We start from the raw sequence: 20,470 nt of genomic DNA on the forward strand, positions 1-20,470 counted from the left end.
GATCGGGTGAATAGCCGATCAACAATCGAGTCAGTTTGAGTGAAAATCGGCCGATCACTGAATTGATCTGTGGCCGATCGAAGCGCTTCTGGAATCAGCACTAAACTATTTAATATAATTGGGTATTGTCCAACAATGAAAGGGAACTTGGGTAACACATGTCGACTGGTGGGTGCTGGGCTAAAAAACGGTAGAGCCAAAGCACGGTTGACATCGTTTCGATCCTGTTGTGGATCTCCTGTCGTGGATCTTCTTCAGGTCATGATGTGACCCGTGTGAATGATGTGATGTGAGGATTTTTGACCTCTGCATTTAACCCTGAGGATACAACCTCTTTAAGTTTACCTTTGATAATGATACAGGCAGATGTACACAACAGAAACCGGCAGTGGCGTGCACAGACATTTAGAGGGGCAGGTGCTCAAGTTAAAAAAGGGCACCTTGTGCAGCGCGTGGAACCGGCCGGTTGCCTTAATCCATTTTGGGCGGGAACCCCTTTTGGTGTTAGCATTATGTTATGCTTTAGCTATTGAAAAATAGCAGATCTACAAGCTCATAGCGCGCCACCGAGTGGCGCGCTATGAACTTGTAGGTCTGCTATTTTTGAAAAATCAAAAAAAAAAGTAGGAAAAAAAAAGTTTTTTTTTCTTTTTTTTTCTCCAAAAGGGCACATTGCCAAAAGGGCAGGGGGTGCTCTAGCACCCCCTAGTGTCTATCTGTGCATGCCACTGGAAACCGGTGGAAACAGATGGTCTGCTATGGCGTCGACCCCTGATGATGAGACGAAAGAAGAACAGTTATCGACAGTAAAAACTAAATGGTCACTTTACTTTGCCTGTGCCCAAAACCAATGCACTTAAGAAAACAGTCATGTACAGAGCCATTGCATACTGGCGTGTGCTCCCCCCACATTTCACTCTATTACAAGAAATACATTTAGTTTCAAAAGGAAACTTAAGGCAGCAAATTCAGAAAGGAAATTATATTGGATTAGGTTGTTATTTTTATTTTTGGTATTTTCAGACAGACATCTGTTTTTTATTTTATTTTACTGTTAATATACATGTTGTTCTCTAGGTTTGTGTTCACCAACATTGATCATGCTGTACTGCATTTCATGATTTTTATTGTGATGTTTTTGCCTAGACCCCAGGAAGAAAGTAGTGTAGTAGACAGGGATCTACAGTATACTAATCACTAGTCACCAGCCAGGACAATAGATGAGATGCTGGTTGCTGCGGTGACAGCAAAGGAACACTAGGGGGAGCTGGAGGCCCTCACAGCAGTACAAGAAAGCAGACGGTACACAGATACTTTCTTTCTATTCTCTGAGACTGTAACATGATTAGCTTCACACAGCTGCAAGCCTTTCCAATGGTCATAGCGTCGGTCTGCTAGAAAGGGACAAGGAGATCATGTCTCTCTCAACAAGGTATTGAAATATAACTATGATTGAAACCTGAAACACAGTCCCCCTGCCTGCCAGGCAATGTGTTTTGGAAGCTGAAACCACGGTGGCTTCTTTGCATAATGTGTTTTTGTTTGTTTACAACGTGTGTGGCTTTGCCGCTTTTAGATGAGCACTCACTGAAAACTTTGTTTTGACGCAGGGCTCTCTAAAGTGTTTTTATTATGTCCCTGTTCAACTTAAATTGGCCAACAGACTTGTGGCAGCCTGGCAGGGAGATATAGCACAGGTGTTGCTTGTTTTGACGAGGCTTGATTTTTTGCAACAGTTAATGAAACAATCGATTTAATTAAAATGTCACGTCTTTTTTTCGGCTATTCATTTTTGTTAGTATGAAATAGGAATGATGTGGTAATTTAGTCAATTATATTCAAACTATTCAAAATGCGTTGATTTGTTCTTTTGTTGTTTTCAACTTAGCACTTAGCAGGTGTACAGTCAAGCAATGTATTTTATTATACACATCGTCGTCAATCCAGAACATATTTTTAATCATTATGAATCGTAGAGTATGCTAGTAATGATACAATATATTTAGCACATCTGCAGTGGTCAGGGAGGACACCTACTGGTTGACAAGTAGAACTGTGCCTGAAAGTTCATTTAATAGTCCAATATCTCCCCAACACAGGGATTCCTCTGGAATGAGTGGTAGATGTTTGTGTATGTTTTCTTTATTGTCTCCACCAGGCCGAAGGCATGGGGAGAGAGTATGTTTTGCACTCCGTCCGTCCGTCCGTCCTTCCGTCCGTCCGTTACCAGCTAATCTCCGGCACCGTTAACCCGGTCGATGCCAAACTTTGCACACACACTCCCTGGATGCCAACGATGAACCTCTGCCCCACATTTTCCAGAACGGCCTGTTATAGCGCCACCATGAGGCAGCTTTTCACATTTTTACCTAAAACTGCACCGATCTGCGTGAAACGTTGCATGCATAGTCCCTAGAGGCCAAGGACAAACCTTTGACCTGCATTTTCCGCATCTGCCTTTTATAGCGCCACCAGGAGGCCGACTTTTGTAAAACACATTTTTTTATATTACTCCTCCAGATTCTGTCCAAAAATCTCACAAATCGTTACACAGTATCTCTATGGTCATGTGCTCAAGTCGGATCTGTCCGATATTTCATATTCCATCCTAATTGGCTATAATTGGCTTTCACAGTTTGTAAGATTGCCCCGTTTTTAACAAAAGCCTCAAATCATAAACGCAGCATGCAATTTACGTGACATCTTTCACACATTTTCTTACTAGGCTGAGGAATATATCCCACCCTTTTCACATTGGCCTGTTATAGCACCACCAACAGGTTGATTTTTGCAAAACACATTTTTGGAACAAAATGCCTCAAATCATCCAATTGCCATCAAAGGCGTATGAAGAAATGGCAATCGGTACACATGATCTCTGTAGTCACCTGTGCCCGGAAGGGCACTTTTTCTAGTTTTATTTTTTTCTGTTCCTGGGGGATAGAGTTGCAATTCCCTCAATCGATACGTTTCGAGTACACAAAACATATCGATTGTAGCTTTAAATAATACATTACTATAACCAGTACGACGTCGTGCAGAAACAACAGAGCTTCTTAATACGGCACAGTTAAGAAGCAGGAGTTGATGCTGCTGCGTCCTCCATGAGACTGTGCTGTGAAGAGTTTTGAAGGTAGAGTTGGAGATCTATCATTCTGTTGAGCTGGTCCAGTTACCATTGTGATGTCAGAACAGCATTGTGATGTCAGAACAGACCAGCTCCATATATGGAGATATAGGGGTTTGATGAGGTAAAATCAACATATGGAATGAATTCTGTACTGGCCATATATGGAGCGTGTCTTGAGTATACAGGGTTTGATGATGTCAGATCAACATATAGAATGAATTCTGTATTGGCCATATATGGAGAAAAGTCGTACGATTAGTCATTACCACAGTGAAATTTGTTCTCCGCATTTGACCCATCTCTTGGAGCGGTGAGCCACAGCGTGCCCCACGCTCGGGAATCATTAGTTGATTTGACCCCCAAATTGATGCTGAGTGCCAAGCAGGGAGGCATTCGGTTCCATTTGTACAGTCTTTGGTATGAGCCGGCCGGGGATCGAACCCCTGACCTCCCAATTTCAGAGCGGACACTCTAACCACAAGGCCACTGTCTGGTCACAAGGCGTGACAGACTGACTGGCTGACTGGAGATGCAGGTTTTCATAGTAAACTAAGACCTATGGTCGCAATAAAATGTAACATTTGCCAGTGTCACACACGGTGGATAGGAGATCTGGGGACAGCTGCAGGTGACTATTTGTGCAGTGTTTCCAAAACATTTTAGCCTGTGACCCAAAAGAGAAATTAGATGCTTGCTCAGGACCCAAACTAGTGATAATAGCAAATCTACAACGTGCCGCGCCACGTTGTGAACCTGCAGATCGGCTATTTTCACTACTTCTTAAACATTTGCTTTCAAATGTATAGAATTTCTTAGATTTCTCTTTTATTTATTCTTGAACTTACTTTGGGGGAAACAAATCATTGAATTAGTTTTTAATTCATTTTTGCTTTTATATTTTTCTGCCTTTATTGATAGATATATAGACTGACAGGAAAGGGGGAGAGAGAGATGGCGAGTGACACACACTCAGCAAAGGTCGTTGGGATCGAGAGTTGAACCCGTGACACGCTATCAGGCAGCATTAGCAGCCTAGGGGCGCTGGCCGCCCGGTCCCATTTTTGCTTTTTTGGGAATGATTTATTTAGCTTTTATTTGTAATGATACAAATGTAGAAATGTCCCTTTATACAAATAAAGGGACCCGTCAATATGTGTCCGCGCCCCACAAATTGGTCCCGACCCAGTGTTTAGGAACCAGTTCTTAGTGCTCTATAGTGTACAGATTACAGCAGAGTAATGCCGGCGCCTCACACAATGTTCCTGCTGGTCTGGAGGACTTTTAATCCAATGAGCTCAGACTGATTTCTCCTCGCAGGGCAGGGCGTTGTGAGCGATGTCAGGCCAGACAGCAGGCTGAGGGCTGAGGCTGCAGCACAAGATCAACTTGTTCAATGAAATCTGTGTAATCTGTCCCATTGAGACAGTTCATCCATTATAAGTGAATAATGCAAATTCCTTGAAGTAAAATGGCAGAAATGTCAAATCATTTTTAGTCAATTAACTGTAACGAAATGGATCCGTGATTGTGTAAACTATAAACACCATCATAGTTATACTTGGATGAATGGATACATAGATTCCTAGCGTTGATATTGGTACCTCCTCGGTTACCACTTCTCTTTAAGTATTCCTATTCATAGTCCTGTAATTTCATAAACTCTGAGATTGGGCGTTTGGGGTTTGATTCCCCGGCCGTGTCATGACAATCACTTTCCTGTTAGGCACTCCGTGCTGTCAATGGTTGGATTGGGAATAAGTCGCTGTGACATACACTAGCGCCATGTCCAGGTTTTGTACATCCAGTTGCCTCACGCCACAGAAACAGGCCCTGCGTGGCTCGGCAAGGCTTACTTAAAGATGTGGTGCTGTGATTTTTGTACTTTTTCTGTTTTGTATGTGTCTATGGAGTTAACATTACTCTAATTATCTAATAGACCCCCATGTGTGATTAGAATATTGAAATATGTCTTCCTTGTGTATTTTTGGTTTCTTCCTGAAAGCCTTTGAGTCAAAAAGCCCAATCAAAAATACACATTTTTTTGTGACATCACAACCCTAACCCCTCCCCGCCCTAACCCTTCCCATTATCATACAACAGCTGTGGGCGAGGCTTAAGTTCAGGTGGGTGGTGCTAAGGTGAGAACCAGGTATAATGAACTGGTGGGTGTGGTCACATAAAATCATATTAACACTGTACACTTTATCACAGTACCTGATGATCATGCTTTAAGGGGGATCACGGCATTCCATCTTTAAGTTTCCTAAGTTTACAGGGAGAGCACACCTGAATAGGAGTGACACAGTTTGTAGGATTGCTGCTCACGCTCCATAATCCTTTTATTCCTGCTGCTCTGTGTGTGTGTGTGTGTGTGTGTGTGTGTGTGTGTGTGTGTGTGTGTGTGTGTGTGTGTGTGTGTGTGTGTGTGTGTGTGTGTGTGTGTGTGTGTGTGTGTGTGTGTGTGTGTGTGTGTGTGTGTGTGTGTGTGTGTGTGTGTGTGTGTGTGTGGCGGGACAGAGACGCTAATCTCTCTCTGGGAACATCAGGTAATGCTGTTGCATAAGGCCTGATCTCTGACCGTAGCTGACCACACAACCGAGAGGTCCTCCTTCAGTCCTTGGTCATCCTCAAGGTGATTCCCGTTCTGCATGCCACAGTCTGTTTTTAAGGGAGTGGTAAATGGTAAATGGTGCATTTATATAGCGCTTTACATAGATTGTGCATTACATTCACCCATTCACACACACATTCATACACCGATTGCGGCGGAAGCCATGCAAGGTACCAACCAGCACATCGGGAGCAATTTGGGGTTCAGTGTCTTGCCCAAGGACACTTCGACATGTAGACAGGAGGAGCCGGGATTCGAACCGCCGACCCATGGATCATTGGACGACCTGCTCTACCTCTTGAGCCACAGTCGCCCCAGTGCTTCTAGGACCTCGGATTATGTGCTCGGCATAGAAGCAGCACTTATATAGTTAGTATAGTTATTTCCCCTTGTGCATCATTAACTGCAATATAAAAGATCATCAAATATAAAGTATCCTCAACCATGTGTGTCACATCTTTTGGCCCATGTACTAGACCGGTGCCCGTACCTGGAGACCACGCAAGTCAGGAACGATGCAAGTTAGGTATGTGTGCCCCACCCGGTTATGCAATTGTTTTGTCAAAATAAAAACTTTGGCACGGACATACACAATTAGTGGATAATATTACCAGATAAAGAGCTACAGTAGTCCTGAATGACCATAACAGGTCTGTAACTCTGAGAGTGCAACAAATGTCCATTTGTACACTAGAGTTATGGTGGTCCTTTACAAATAAAACGTTTGAGAACCGTCGTTGGTACTAGTTGGACTCATAATGTGCATAGTGTTGTAGTAAATCAGTGTCATACATATTCTGAAGAAAACCTGGAGACTGACATTCACTAAGTGGGTCTTATAATCAAAATGAGAACATTATAATGGTGTGTAAAAAAAGAAAATCTAAAGTTTTCAAGGACAAGGACAAGTCTTTCCCACAGACACATTTTGTCTGTGTACGGACATATTGATTGTGGTGGGTAGGGTACAGACCCCTGCTTGTTGTACGTGTTAGACTCCTTGTCAGAGTACGCACGCAGTACGGTGCCGTCTACCATACGACCAATCCACTCTGGAGATACGAGGATCCCTGATGTTGTCAGAAACTGCTGATGTTGTGTTGATGATGATGTACATGGATATACACAATTACACATGGGAGACTGACAGACCCTCTCAGACAGACACACAAATACAGAGATTCCGTGCATTGCCCGGTAAAAGAACGGAGTTCAATTGTTCTATTGCTACGAAATATGTTGGTGCAAAGCTCGGCCAATCCGTGAAGCTGATGGGTTGGGTTGGACATAGCAAAGACATGCCTATTCACTTTGCTGTGGATTTGATCCAGCACCAGGTTGACCCAAGAAGCAGATTAGTTTGTGTGTGAGCGCATTTGTTCTTAAACAATCGTCACCACACTTTAGCCCCTTAAAGGGATCGGGGGAGACCTAAATAAGGCAAGGATTAGAATACATGAAACCACCTTAATCCCTAATCTGATTGAGGAGGAGGAGACGGAGACAGAGTTGACTGACGAGAAGCCGTTTGGTGTCTGTTTTCTTTGACTCAGGTGAAGGCACAGAGTGAAGACCGGGTGATGCCTTCCAGCCTGTGTGTGTGTGTGTGTGTGGAGTACCAGAGGAAAGAGAGGAGATACGGGCTGAAAACATAATAACTGCGTGATTCATTAGTTTCTCTCCGGAATGCTCACATAATCAGAGAATATAATAGCACAAATGGGTGCTGGCATCAACATGTCACTGTAGAGGATCCAGGATTGATGATGGATGTCATTCTCAATGTCCCGCCGATTCAATAGGGATGTGCTGAGCCTTTTGATGGTTGCCATGGATACTGGATGTGTTTGGATGCAACAACTGTGGAGACTTGGTGAGATCTTAAGCACTTAAAACCAGTAGTGTTCTGCCGTGTTACGCTTTACGGTATGTAGCATACCATCCGAGCTAATTTGAAAACAATCGTGGTACACCGTCTACTAATAACCATTTAGTAGATGAAGCTCGATACCCGATACCCGAAAAAACAATAAGCTTATTGAGTACCCGGTATCGATAAGCTTTGGGCTTATCAAGCCTGTTATCGAGCATAGCGGCCCATGACGTCATGTTTAAACAATCAAGACAAGAGGCGATCAAGAAATAAATCTAATCACCCATGCTGGCACAAACATGTTGGTCTAAAAGTGTATCGATACCTGCCAACCAGCGTTGCACCGGTAAACAAAATTACACTTTTAAAGTGACGATACACATATTAACCAGTTCACAGTTTCTTCAATATTATTTTCCAAAAGTGAGAAGGTCATTTGCCTTCCGTCTGTTAGAAAAGTACTGTATTTTGTGTATGTGTGTATGTATGTATGTATATATATATATATATATTTATTTTATTTCCTCCAGACTGTTCCGACTATCCTTGGGATTGTGGGTGGGGGGAGGGTGGGATAGGGGATTGAGTTTTATTTTTATATTTTATGTGTCTGTCTAATACTTGCCCCTGGGCTATTGTCGAAAAACCTGAATAAAAAGATTTTGAAAAGAAAGAAAAGTACTGTATTTGAAGGCCCTAGTAAAAGATACTTGTTCTGTTCAGAATTTGTCGTCTCCCATCTTTCCACAAATGAATAGAAAATGGGCTCGATAAGAACCCGGCTCGTTAAGCCTTATTGATAAGGTGCTCGTTATCAATAAAAATGAACGAGCGCCACCCCTACCGCGATCGTATATGCACACGCATGCCGTGTGGGAGGGAATAATATGGTACATGGTGTAAAATGTGACCATATATGGTAACTGTTTGCACGTATTCCTGTGCATTATTTTGAGTTTCACGAACACAACTAATGCATGGTATTTTGCGTTTGTTTATAGATGTACCAGTTCTTATTTAGTATTCTCCTCACAACATGTATCTATATAATGTTTACATTACATCATCTGACTTTTCAGATACCTCTAGTTATTTGGAAGCAACCAAAACCTTTATAATATACATTATACAGTTCTGTGATGTTTTTTTTTGTTTACAATTTCATCCAGGTACGTCATAAAAAAAACGTGAAACAGCAAAAAATACTGATCTGCAATCTCGCAACGTGTCGCATCGTGACACATTGTGAGCTTGTAGAGCTGCTATTTATTTGTATAAGAAAAGATCTCCTGAGCAGGGCCCAAATTTGGTTCTGTTTCCCAAACAGTGGGTCGCAGCAAAGCTTGTCGGGATCGGGGCTCGAACCCACGACACGCTTTCAGGTTGGACTACCAGCCTATAGGTTCCCAGACGGCTGGCCAAAGACCCACAATATATTAACCTGTCAAAACTACTTTTCAGGATGACCTGATCGCTCCACTGCTGTAGGCCTAAAAAAGAAAAGAAAAAGAAAATGCCTGGGAAGGAGTACAAGGTGATGACCAGGAGGCGGCGCCATAGCTACAGCATGAGCGACAGCTCGGTGGAGGATGAGGATGAGGTGAGGCTCACTCCGCTGCAGAAGCTCACCACAGACATGTGCAAGGACCAGAAGACCATCAAGGAGCTGGTCGTTGGCCGCAGGGTGGGCTTCTACAAGGTGCGAGGGGAGATCGGCTACGGGACCTTCTCCAAGGTCAAACTGGCCTTCCACGCCCTCACCAGAGGTAATCAATGATCACCATATCATCAGTGGTGGAAAAAGTACTCGCATCTTTCACTTAAGTAAAAGTACCAATACTGCAATATGTGTCGCAACGTGATGCATTGTGAGCTTGTAGATCAAGAGAGTGCAACACCTGAGTGCAACCAAACATAAAATGACTTGTCTTTTAGTTCTACCGGATCTCTTCTCCACTAGTCTCTCGAGACAAACTGAAAACAGGCAGCTTTCTTTCCTTTGTTTTGTCAATGGGTTCCCAGATTGCTCCACTAGTCCCTCCCTAAGATTTTTGTCTAGTTTTTATTTGTTGACGAAATTGTCAATATTTTTAGTCATCATAGCTTAGATTTTATAGTATTTATTTGGTTTAGTCTATAAAAAAAAGGTAGTCGACGAACATTTCTCGTCATAGTTTTAGTCGACAAAATCAACACTGAGTGGGGTAGAAATATAAAAGTAAACCATTACAAATACTCCAGTAAAGTAAAAGTACCTAAAAATTGTACAGTACTTAAGTAAATGTACTTTCCACCACTGTATATAACTGTGTACACTCTTCTACGCATGTTTCTCTGTTCGTCATATCATAGACATGGTGGCCCTAAAGATTCGAATAAAGGTCTTTTTTTAGAAGGGGAGCGTGTGACGCAGGCATCGCCTGGATCAGCGACGGGTCTGCTCCAGGTCTGCACCAGGTCTGCTCAAGAGGGGCGCGACAACGCAAGTGTAAAAAAAAGCTCAATTCAATCCAGGTCTAGTAAGTCACGAGCGTGTGTATGAAACGAGCACGCTTGCGACAATTTCACAGGACCGCACCCACGTATATACGCTTGCGTTGTCGCCCCTCAACTTCTCTGTGGGTACAAAAAAAACGCAGATTACCAGGCGCGTTAATCACTGTCCATCTGAAAGGACCTTAACCCATTTCGGGTGGGAACCCCTTTTGGTGTTTTATGGATTATGTTATACTTTAGCTATTGAAAAATAGCAGATCTACAAGCTTTTAGATCTGCTATTTTTGAAAAATCGTAAAAATGTGGCGCAAATCTTTGAATATATATTCTTTCAGAGGGAACGTTTTTTACTCAAGTCTTTGCTTCTGGTGAGGTCCCTGGAACAACATATTTTCTGATACGGGTCAGCGTCCAATAACATAATATATTTCCTTGACCCGAAAATGTTTGAGAACAACTGACATAGAAACATGGGTTTTTCAGGATTTAGAAGGCATTTGTACAGTGACGGTAGAGTCCGTGGGGACCACGGGGCCTCTGCCCCCATGAGGAATTAGACCTTATGACTCGGCCCCCATGAGGAATTACACCTTATATATATTCGGAGGGAGGGGGGGGGGGGCGTGCCCCCATGACGATTATAAAAACATTTCGTCTCTGCATTTGTAGAATCGTCCTAAATAGGTTAAATGTGAGTACCTTTTCCTGTTTGTCATGTCCATGTCATAGACAAGGTGGCCCTGAAGATCCTGAATAAGACTGGGCTGGACCCCGAGGCCCAGCGCCTGCTGCCCAGGGAGATCTTTAGCATGGAGAGCCTGCAGCATCCCAACGTGGTGCGTCTGTACGAGGTGGTGGAGACCCCCTGCCGGCTATTCCTGGTGATGGAGTACGCGGGGGGCGGGGACCTCCACTCCAGGATCAGCGACGAAGGCAAGATGTCGGACACCGACAGCAAGATCGTCTTCGCCCAGATTCTGGCTGCCATGAGACATTTGGTTAGTGTAATCAAATAAATCACACTCTGTGTCCACTGTATTTATATTGGACACATGGTGTCTTACGTTGTCATTTAGTGCCCTAAGCGTGCGTGTGCGTGCGTGCGTGTGCGTGCGTGCGTGCGTGCGTGCGTGCGTGCGTGCGTGCGTGCGTGCGTGCGTGCGTGCGTGCGTGCGTGCGTGCGTGCGTGCGTGCGTGCGTGCGTGCGTGCGTGCGTGCGTGCGTGCGTGCGTGCGTGCGTGCGTGCGTGCGTGCGTGCGTGCGTGTGTGCGTGTGTGTGTGTGTGTGTGTGTGTGTGTGTGTGTGTGTTGCAGGGGAGAGTTATAGTTTGGTATTTTTCCTACACACTATCGTATTGATTAGTTTTAATTATTTTAAAACGTCTGAAAAGCTCTTTAGTTTTAGTTAGCGTGATATGTAAAGTAACTAAGTACATTTACATGAACTAATGTGGAGGTATTTGTACTTTACTTACAATTTCCAAACTCCACTACATCTCAGAGGCAAATATTGTACCTTTATTCCACTACAATTATGGGAAAACTTTAGTTAACAGTTAATACTTATAGATTTTGATAATTATTATTACAAAACATTAACCGCTTCAGCCCTATATACATTTTGGCCATTTGAAAATAGCCGATCTACAAGCTCACAATGTGTTGCGATGCAACAGATTGTGAGCTTGTAGATCTGCTTTTTAATGATTTTTATACATTTGAAAACTTGGGACACTCTGCACAATGTCTACTTTTGGTACTTTAAGTACACTTACCGATACCAAACGTTTTGCTGTGTGCAGCACAACAATCACATCATCCACCGGGACCTGAAGGCGGAGAACGTTCTCTTCACCAGCGACGGCTGCGTGAAGGTGGCGGACTTTGGCTTCAGCACGCTCGTCTCCACGCGCAACCAAACCCTGGACACCTTCTGCGGCTCACCGCCCTACGCTGCCCCAGAGCTCTTCAGGTATATACACTGTGTTGATTTCTTCTATTGAAAAACTATGGCGAAAAATGTTCGTCGACTACCTTTTTTCACTGGCGAAAACGAAAATATAAACGAAATAAAACCTAAGCTGTGATGACTAAAACTATGACTAAATACAGTATACTGACAATTTCGTCAACAAATAAGAACTAGACTAAAATGACAAGTCATTTTATTTTTTGGTTGCGCTGAATGCGCTTGGGTTTGCAACCAAGCGTAAAAGTGTGAAAATCTGTGACTCAGCTCAAGTGACTACTGGCCATTCACAGCGTGTCTTTTCCAGGACTTGTCAGACCTGAACGTCCATTGTGACGCACGCATAAACTTCTGTGAAGCACTAGTCTTGCGTTGCCAGACTGTTGCCTCTCGCAATAGTTGTCTGGCTACGTGAGACTAGTGAAGCACCAACGAGCGCAGAAGCTTGCCCTCACTTGAGTACACACGTGACACGCCCCAGAGCCGAAGGAGGCGTCTACCTTTCTATGTCTATGGTTGCATTGGTGCGGTTTGGGCTTAAAAACTAAATCCAAAATGTGCTGTCAAAATCAACACACTTGCAGGGACGACTCGTATGTGGGCCCTCCGGTGGACGTGTGGGCCATGGGCGTGCTGCTCTTCTTCATTGTGACGGCCTCGATGCCGTTCCGTGCCGTCACCATAGGCAAACTACGCCTCTGCATCCTGGAGGGTGACTACGCCGTGCCCCCCTGGGTGCCCGGCCCGTGCCAGAGGTTGATCAAGGGGGCGCTAAGGCACGATGTCGCGGAGCGCTACGCCCTGGACCAGATGCTGGGCTGCGAGTGGCTGCTGCCAATCGAGTTCCCCTGGTCCTGGTCTCTGCTGCAGTCACAGGTTATTATAATAGTCTTGGATTGTTTTTTCCATTATAGTTTAGTTTTAGTTAGTTTTGACAATGTTTTTTCTATAATTCAGTTAGTTTGAGTTTTTCTAGCGTTTTTGCTAGATTTTATTCGTTTTTTATTAGTTTTAGTTGTAGTGTTAGTTTTAGTGTTTTTCATACTTTGGGTTATTTGTCAGGCTTGGGAAAAAGGTCAAAGTAGGCCTATTGTGTAATAAAAACTCAATAAAGGATACAATTTAAAAAAAGATATACTGTTACTGTTGGTGTTGGTAACGAGAAAAACTAAAATTTAATTTTGTCATTTCAGTTTGTTTTAGTTAGTTTTGTAAACACACAATACAGTTTCAGTTAGTTATAATTTGTATTCTTTTATTATAGTTTTTATTTAGTTATCGAAAATGTTTTTTTTTAAAGTTGTGGTTAGTTTATTAGTGTTTGCTAACTATAATCAGTGGTGGAAAATAACTAAGTACATTTACTTAAGCACTGTACTTGTACTCCACAACGTCTAGATTTGGATTATTATCACAAAACGTACATTAACCACTTCAGCCCTATATACATTTCGGTAAATAACTACTTTTACTTTTACTATACCAGATCAGTGGCCTTGTGGTTGAGTGTCCGCCCTGGGACTGGTTCGGGTCATACCAAAGACTATAAAAAATGGGACCCAGTGCCTCCCTGCTTGGCACTCAGCATCAAGGGTTGGATTGGGGGTAAATCCCTGCGACATACTAACGTCATGTCCAGGGGGTGTACTTGTACATCAAGCTGCCTCACGCTACAGAAGCAGGAGATAGGCTCCTGCCCTATGGGCCTCATGGCTCGGCAAGGCTACTTACTTACTTACTTTTACTTTGAGTATAATTTTGATGCCAATACTTTTGTACTTTCACGCAAGTACATTTTGAATTCAGGACTTTTAATTGTAGCAGATTACTTCTACATTGCAGTATTGATAGTTTTTCTTAAGTAAAACATTTGAGTACTTTCTCCACCACTGACTATAATAACCTGGCTGCAGTGTCCGGTGGAGCCGCCCAGCCCTCGGCGCCTGCTGGACTCGGAGCCTGGGGAGCTGGACGATGAGGAGGAGGAGGTGCGGGCCTCCCTGGAGGAGCTGGGCTTCACCGCGGAGCATGTGCGCGACAAGGACCCCCGGAACAGCCGGAGCCCCGTGACCGGGGTCTACCGCGTGCTCCTGCACCGGGCCCAGAAGAGGAGGGGCTGCGAGACCATGCCCGTGGTCAGGGGTATGGTCCGAGACCCCAAGAGGGAGAGCCTCAGGGCCTACAGAGGCCTGATACACTCCTCCAAGTTGTGCGTGCTTTCGTGAAAGAGAAAAACAATAGAGCATGCACATCCACTCTAAAGGCCCCTTTTCCACCAAAAGAAATGTGGTTCTAGAGCTGGTTCCGTTCTAGATTCTGGAACCTTAGTGCTTTCACGGAAACGGTGGCCTTTTTTTTGGTTCCATTTCCGAACAAACTTTTAGGGTTCTGAACGAATGAATTCATTTTCATTGATAACACTGAACTGGTTCAATATTAAGCAGGCAAAAAGAACTGAACCGGTTCAACCCAGGTGGAAAATGAGCATTAACTGAAAACCAGGTGCTGGGCCGAGGTTAGAATAATGAAGAAAGGTAAGGTCTGCACACTGGACGATGCTCCAAAAGAGTAGCCTGGAAACCAGACAAATCTGCAACTCCCTGGGGAGATTGGCCTGCATGGTACTCCCCAGTTTGAATTACATTTTGCTCACCCCAGTGTTGTGGGTGACCAATCAGAACCCACTATTCAAAGTGAGACTTTTTTTGCTGTGACGTTGGAATCTGTTTGTAACCGCCCCTTGGAAATAGACTAATATCTGTCTGGCCATACCACGCTACCAAAAGAACCGAGAGGCTCGAAACGTCGCGTCCATGGTGTAGTCCGGGAGCCGTGGGGGTCAACGTGGTTTCGTCAGATAACGTTTTTTCTTGTAGCTTGGGTCACCTCTTAAGAATTCAAGAGGGTGCCCAGTGATATCCCTTTGGAATTTTCAGTTATTAACCCCTTAATGCCCTTCGGCTCCCTGACTATAGTGTAAGGAACCATTAATATGTTTTGGAGCATCGTGTTCAGACCATACCTATTGATTTCATTAAAGACACTTGAGTGATAGACCATCACAGCTTTCTTGCGGCGCACTTTTATACTAAAAAGTATTTTATACTTTAATAATTCTGCATTAAGTGATCATTAACTGAGTAGCCTATCAAATATTTTGTGATTATTTCCACATTTTGATAATGTTGTGTGTGTGTGTGTGTGTGTGTGTGTGTATGCGTGCGCGTGCGTGTGTGTGTGTTATTTTTTTCTGACACTTGATTTGGCATGCAATGTAAATGTATGTTTTCTCATGGCAATAAAGCTCAATTGAATTGAGAGAGACAGAAAGTGCCTCTTGATTGCAGCTTTTTGAAGTAACGTAGCTACATTTAGAAACAATATGCTTGAAATGTGCTTTTCTTAAATCCTGTATTTGATCAGTGGAGTTCACATGGCCTAATTGGTCATGTATGTAAGCCACATGCAGGTCTCTGAAAGCTTGACATTTGACTTTAACTTTTCATTATTTTTTAATTTAATTGAACTCCCTGCCCTATCCAGCAGTTAAGCTCTGAATATATAGTCGATTAGTCGTATATGATTTGAGTAAAAAACTGTCGCACAGATTTCATGGTTTAACTCATGATGAACATGCACAATGGTGGAATGTAACTATAAGTATTGGGCCTATAAGGTACTGTACAAATTTGAGCTGACTTTATTTGAGTATTTCCATGGCAATTTCCAATAGTTTTACTTCTACTCCATTACATCTCGGATCCAAATGTACTTTTACTCCACTACATGTACAAAGTAAGTTACTTGTTACTTTGTAGATTTTTATTATTATTACAAAACATACATTAACCACCCTATACATTTCGGCCATTTGAAAATACTAAATAGAGTTCTGCAAGCTCACAATGCATAGCAATGCGACGCATTGTGAGCTTGTAGATCTGCTATTTTCAATAGATAGATTTCTATATGCCTACATTTGAAAACTTGAAATGGGACCTTCTGCATAATGAGTAGGCTATACTTTCTACTTTTGGTAGGCTACTTGCCAGACTTGTCTTCAAGTACATTTTGATGGCCCTTTTTTAAATATTTTACTCAAGTACTTTTTGAATTCTGGCCTTTTACTTATTTCTATATTGCATTATTGATACTTTTACTTTAGGCCTATAATACTTAAGTAAAAACGTGATATATGAGTAGGCCTATACTTTTTCCAGCACTTGGCAGCACTGTGCCTGCAGTGCATCCGTCTCTCCCTGGGGATTTGTTTACCAAAAGTTTCGCTAGTGCCTGCGAGACCCCCGAAGTAAACAATGGAGGAGGAGAAGAGAACAGCAGCTGGCGGGACCCTCTATGCTTGCAGCCGGACCAAACCAGCCCCAACCCAACCCACCCGGCCCCTTTTGGCACTGAAAAGTGCAGGCCGGCTCCTCCCTCCCCCTCCTCCCGCGACCCCCACCTGCAGAAAGTGGCAGATGGTGTGGCGTGGGTACGAGACATCTGCCCTGGGACAGACAATAGCGGCTCTGTGCGGACCGCTGCATTTGACAGCCTGAACGCGCGCTGCTATTGTGCGCGCCCCGCCAGCCCCGATAGCCTGCACAGCACACAGAGGATTTAATTAGGCTATACACATGCAGATGAGCGCCTGGGCTGGCTGGCTTGCTGGCTATAGTGGCTAGGCCGGAAAACAGCAGATCTGAAAGCTCACAACGCCTTGCGTCGCAAGGCGTTGTGAGCTTGCAGATCGGCTGTTTTCAAGCACATGCGCTGCCTATATGCAAATTTGCTGACTCGTCTGTAAGCATACAAGTTGTACTGGTTTTTCCCCACCCCCCAAAAAGAAATGAGAAATCCCTTACAACTTAAGCTAAGTCAGTCTGCTCTAACATTGACACAAACACATCATGATGACACACAACTTGTTTTTTCTTTTCTTAGTTTTATTATTGAATTAATATTCATTTCATTTCTATTGGATGTACATTCTGTACATATATCATATCGACGATTCTAAAGTGAAAAGTCATACATTTGTAGCTTGTCACAATTTCCAAAAATAATCAACATCTCTTATACAAATATAAATCAGCTTGTATATTGTTTTGTCTTGCGGTAAGTACATCAGTGAAACATTCTAAAGTTAAACCTTTAGTTGTAGAGCATTATAAATATTTTTTTGTTTTTACTTTTTTAATATTAATTTAACATTATAGTCATTAACGTCTAAAGTGAAACCTTTAGAGCTTTAAGTAGGCTATTATTTTTCATTTTCAATCATTTTGTCATCATTAAATTTCTAAAGTGAAACCTTTAGAGAATTAAGACACTTCTGGAAAGTGGGAAACATTTCGCTGCGTTGTTACTCAGCGAGAGAACATTTTAAAAAGTCTCTTTTTAAGAATGTCTCTTTCTCGGCACCGCTTCTTAATTTCTCCTGCTGCGCGTGCGTCAGATATGCGTGTGACGTTCTGCTCACTGTGTGTGCGTGCGTGCACGACACATCAGGACGTGGAACAAGTCACTTCTCCTTTCTCTCCAAACCTCATCCACACAAAGAATGAGGGTCGATGTGTCGCTCTCGTGGCATACCTGACCTCATTCACATAAAGAATGAGAGTCATCTTGGCATGGACGGGACAAGAGGCGACGGGTCCGAAGACCAGCGGGGGCGGCCCTCCTCGGGGCCGGCGCCGGTCGGTCGGGCTGCCCAATGGGCAGTGCCCATGGATATGAATCCTCCTCAGGAGTATCCATCCATCCAGGGATGAGTAGAAAACAGTGTCATCCTGCTCAGTAGGATGAGTATTTCCATTTTTGTTAAACGAAGAGAGTGTTGAGCTCTCTGATCAGCGCTCGGGGAGGATGATCTCGGGCACCCAGTCGTTCATACCGCGGCTCTCCTCACAGAACAGGTGCAGCTTCTCCATGGCTGGGTCCTCCCAAGAACCATCAGTTGGGTTCTGTTGAATTAAAGCAAAGAGGAAAGGGGGTTAGCGACAAAACACTTCCAAATGAGGCTGATGCCTCAGCTGCTTGTCCAGAGTGAGAGAGAACAGATATAAAGGCTATGTTTGAGTTCAAATGACATACCGTGATGAGGACACAGTGAGCGTCTTCTAGCTGTTTGTCCTTGTCGCCAACGATCTCGACCAGGCGCTGCACGTCGCTCACTCTGACGATGCTGATGTCGTTGTCGAAGCAGAAGGACTGGATGAGGGTGAAGTACATCTGGAGGGCGATGTCACACTCGAACCCTTCGTCGATGGCCAGGACGCAGAAAGACACATTGTCCGGATCACTGGAGACAAAATAGAAGAAACAATATGAGCACAAACTCAAATGGGATTCAAATTAGAAAAATGCCTTATACGGGTCATTTTCTGTGCATCTATAGTGTTCGAGAAGTTAATATACTTACATAGTGTTCATAATTTTGGCGGATTCGTAGACGCCGACCGTCAGACAGTCGTTGTCTTTGGCGGAGACGAGCACATCCTCCAGGGCTTGCCCGCTGCACTGGGCACGGTCGGGCACTTCGGTGCCGGCGGTCTGGATCAGAACATCCTCCAGAGTCATGGTTCGGTTGGTTGGTTGGCGATGAGTCACAAAAAGTATTCCACAAGGGAAGAAGTTGAAGAGAGAGATGGTGTAGGTTAGGTTGTTGTCGGAAAGCAAATCCGAAAAGGCAGTGTCTCTGGTCCTTGTGTGTTGCGCTTTTATACGTTGGCTCTCGTGTGGCCGCGTGAAAGCCGCTTCGCTCGGATTGGCTGATCCTGAATGGTGTATTGGTATGCTAATATCCTTGTCACACTGCATGCGGCTCGTGGCAGATTGATAGGGGTCACCGAGCCACGTTCTGGCATAATAATAGGTCTTCTGCACAACTAAAAATAAGTTTCATATCAAATAAAAAACAAATTCACTGTTGTTTTATGCGATCTCTTGCTGTGATTCTCTCAATACATCCATGCATGCATATAGCCTATATTGTGCATTTCCCCAATTTCTTTCGATTTGTTTAAGAAAAATATATTAGCCTGTTTGTTTGTAGCCCTATAGTCCTATATGAAAGCTTCAAGGGTTTTATTTTGTGCATTATTTTTGTTTTATTTTGTGCATATCCACAAAATAAAACCCTTGCTGACTTCCATGCTATTTTATCTCTGGGTGCTGAAACACCGAAAAGTTTTAGGTGAAAGTATAACAAGTGCTTTTGCAGAAGCACAAAGTGTGTGCAGAAAGGCATGCATGCAGGCGCCCCATCCCCCATGCCGCACGCACGCTGCAGAGAGAAAGAGAGAGGGCAGGTGGAAGATGCCATCTGTAGGACTAGAGGGCTGGCTACAAAATACGGACCCTATTGTGCGCGCAGAGACCCCCATTATCACGGTCCCCATACACATGCAAATGACCAGCGCGTGCCAGGACGCTGTGCGTGCTGCCGCACAATCTGCACTGCTGGCCCACGCTGACCACGTGCAGGCCATCAGCTGTCCCAAATCCTCGAATGGGTTTTATTTATTTACCGTATACAGAGAGGGGGCCCACACCCACACGGACCTCATTTGGTAAAACATCAACAAAACTTCCAAAGATTATCCCCAAAAGTTGCAACACAAGCCCCTATATATATATATATATATATATATATATATATATATATATATATATATATATATATACGTGCGTAATATATAATGCATAACAACAAACATGCCTGCTGCTGCTGCGTAATTAAAGGGGACCAGAGTGTGACAGGGCAACGCAGAACACAGGTTGGCGGTGATTGATTCAGCGCCATTGTTCTGCATAGAAAGCAGTGGGACAGATGGAGGACTGTCGCTATGACCCCCCCCCCCCCCCCCCATCACCACCAACCATGCAGCCTACAGGTCAACCCCGACCCACCGTGGGGCGCGCCGCTTCATTGTCTACGCGTCTCACATTCTCTCATCTGTTGTCTGCGTTTAATTCAATTTGAATGCCAAAAGGAGAGGGCTTCATTAGCAGCATGCACATAACATGCAGTATTATGGCTACAAATAATCGCCGAGTGTTAATTTAACTCCGAGAATGTATACAGAGTGAACCCAAATGGACCCGTGCGTGGTCTGTCGGGTTACATTTGCACTCTCTGGGTCTGGGAGTTACATAATGATAAATTATCACTGCCATGTGTCATTTTACTGTGGGGTCTAGTAGTGAACAAGTGATCTCTAGGCTATACAACAAGTCTTATCTCAAACAGTACACTGCAGGCACATGCAGACCTACTAGATACGAATCACCTCATGACTTCTTGTAAACACGTTTAAGAACAATTATCAAAAAGTGTGTCATCATGATGCAAAAGAAACCCCCTTATCTTTGTGCATATCGTGGAAGG

The 20,470-nt window shown here is 43.8% G+C and overlaps 2 protein-coding genes across 5 annotated transcripts in view; one reads left to right on the forward strand and one right to left on the reverse strand.

The window, feature by feature from the left end:
* The first annotated feature begins 1,285 nt into the window (after nucleotides 1-1,285).
* The window catches only part of LOC306940117 (serine/threonine-protein kinase NIM1-like), an 805,056-nt gene continuing 785,871 nt past the window's right edge, over nucleotides 1,286-20,470 (forward strand). The window contains exons 1-9 of one of the 4 annotated variants that reach the window (XR_013791976.1): nucleotides 1,286-1,432; nucleotides 5,648-5,762; nucleotides 6,218-6,267; nucleotides 7,295-7,614; nucleotides 9,076-9,380; nucleotides 10,840-11,108; nucleotides 11,912-12,081; nucleotides 12,663-12,954; nucleotides 13,992-14,593. Coding sequence is in view for 3 of the 4 variants with exons in the window: in XM_079525101.1 (XP_079381227.1) it covers nucleotides 9,128-9,380; nucleotides 10,840-11,108; nucleotides 11,912-12,081; nucleotides 12,663-12,954; nucleotides 13,992-14,303 (1,296 nt within the window). In the remaining variant the exon portion in view is untranslated. Of the gene's footprint in view, nucleotides 1,433-5,647; nucleotides 5,763-6,217; nucleotides 6,268-7,294; nucleotides 7,615-9,075; nucleotides 9,381-10,839; nucleotides 11,109-11,911; nucleotides 12,082-12,662; nucleotides 12,955-13,991; nucleotides 15,273-20,470 lie in introns of those variants that run through there. The other 3 variants (XM_079525101.1, XM_079525102.1, XM_079525103.1) reach the window with 3 other exon arrangements.
* On the reverse strand, nucleotides 17,931-18,660 carry LOC306939716 (growth arrest and DNA damage-inducible protein GADD45 gamma-like; the record flags this gene model as incomplete). The annotated part of the gene is made up of 3 exons (XM_079524403.1): nucleotides 17,931-18,044; nucleotides 18,175-18,382; nucleotides 18,503-18,660. 3 exons carry the CDS (start codon nucleotides 18,658-18,660, stop codon nucleotides 17,931-17,933), a joined length of 480 nt encoding a protein of 159 aa, XP_079380529.1.

This window comes from Electrona antarctica, assembly GCF_951216825.1.
Source record: "Electrona antarctica genome assembly, chromosome: 16".
Classification (NCBI taxonomy): Eukaryota; Metazoa; Chordata; class Actinopteri; order Myctophiformes; family Myctophidae; genus Electrona; species Electrona antarctica.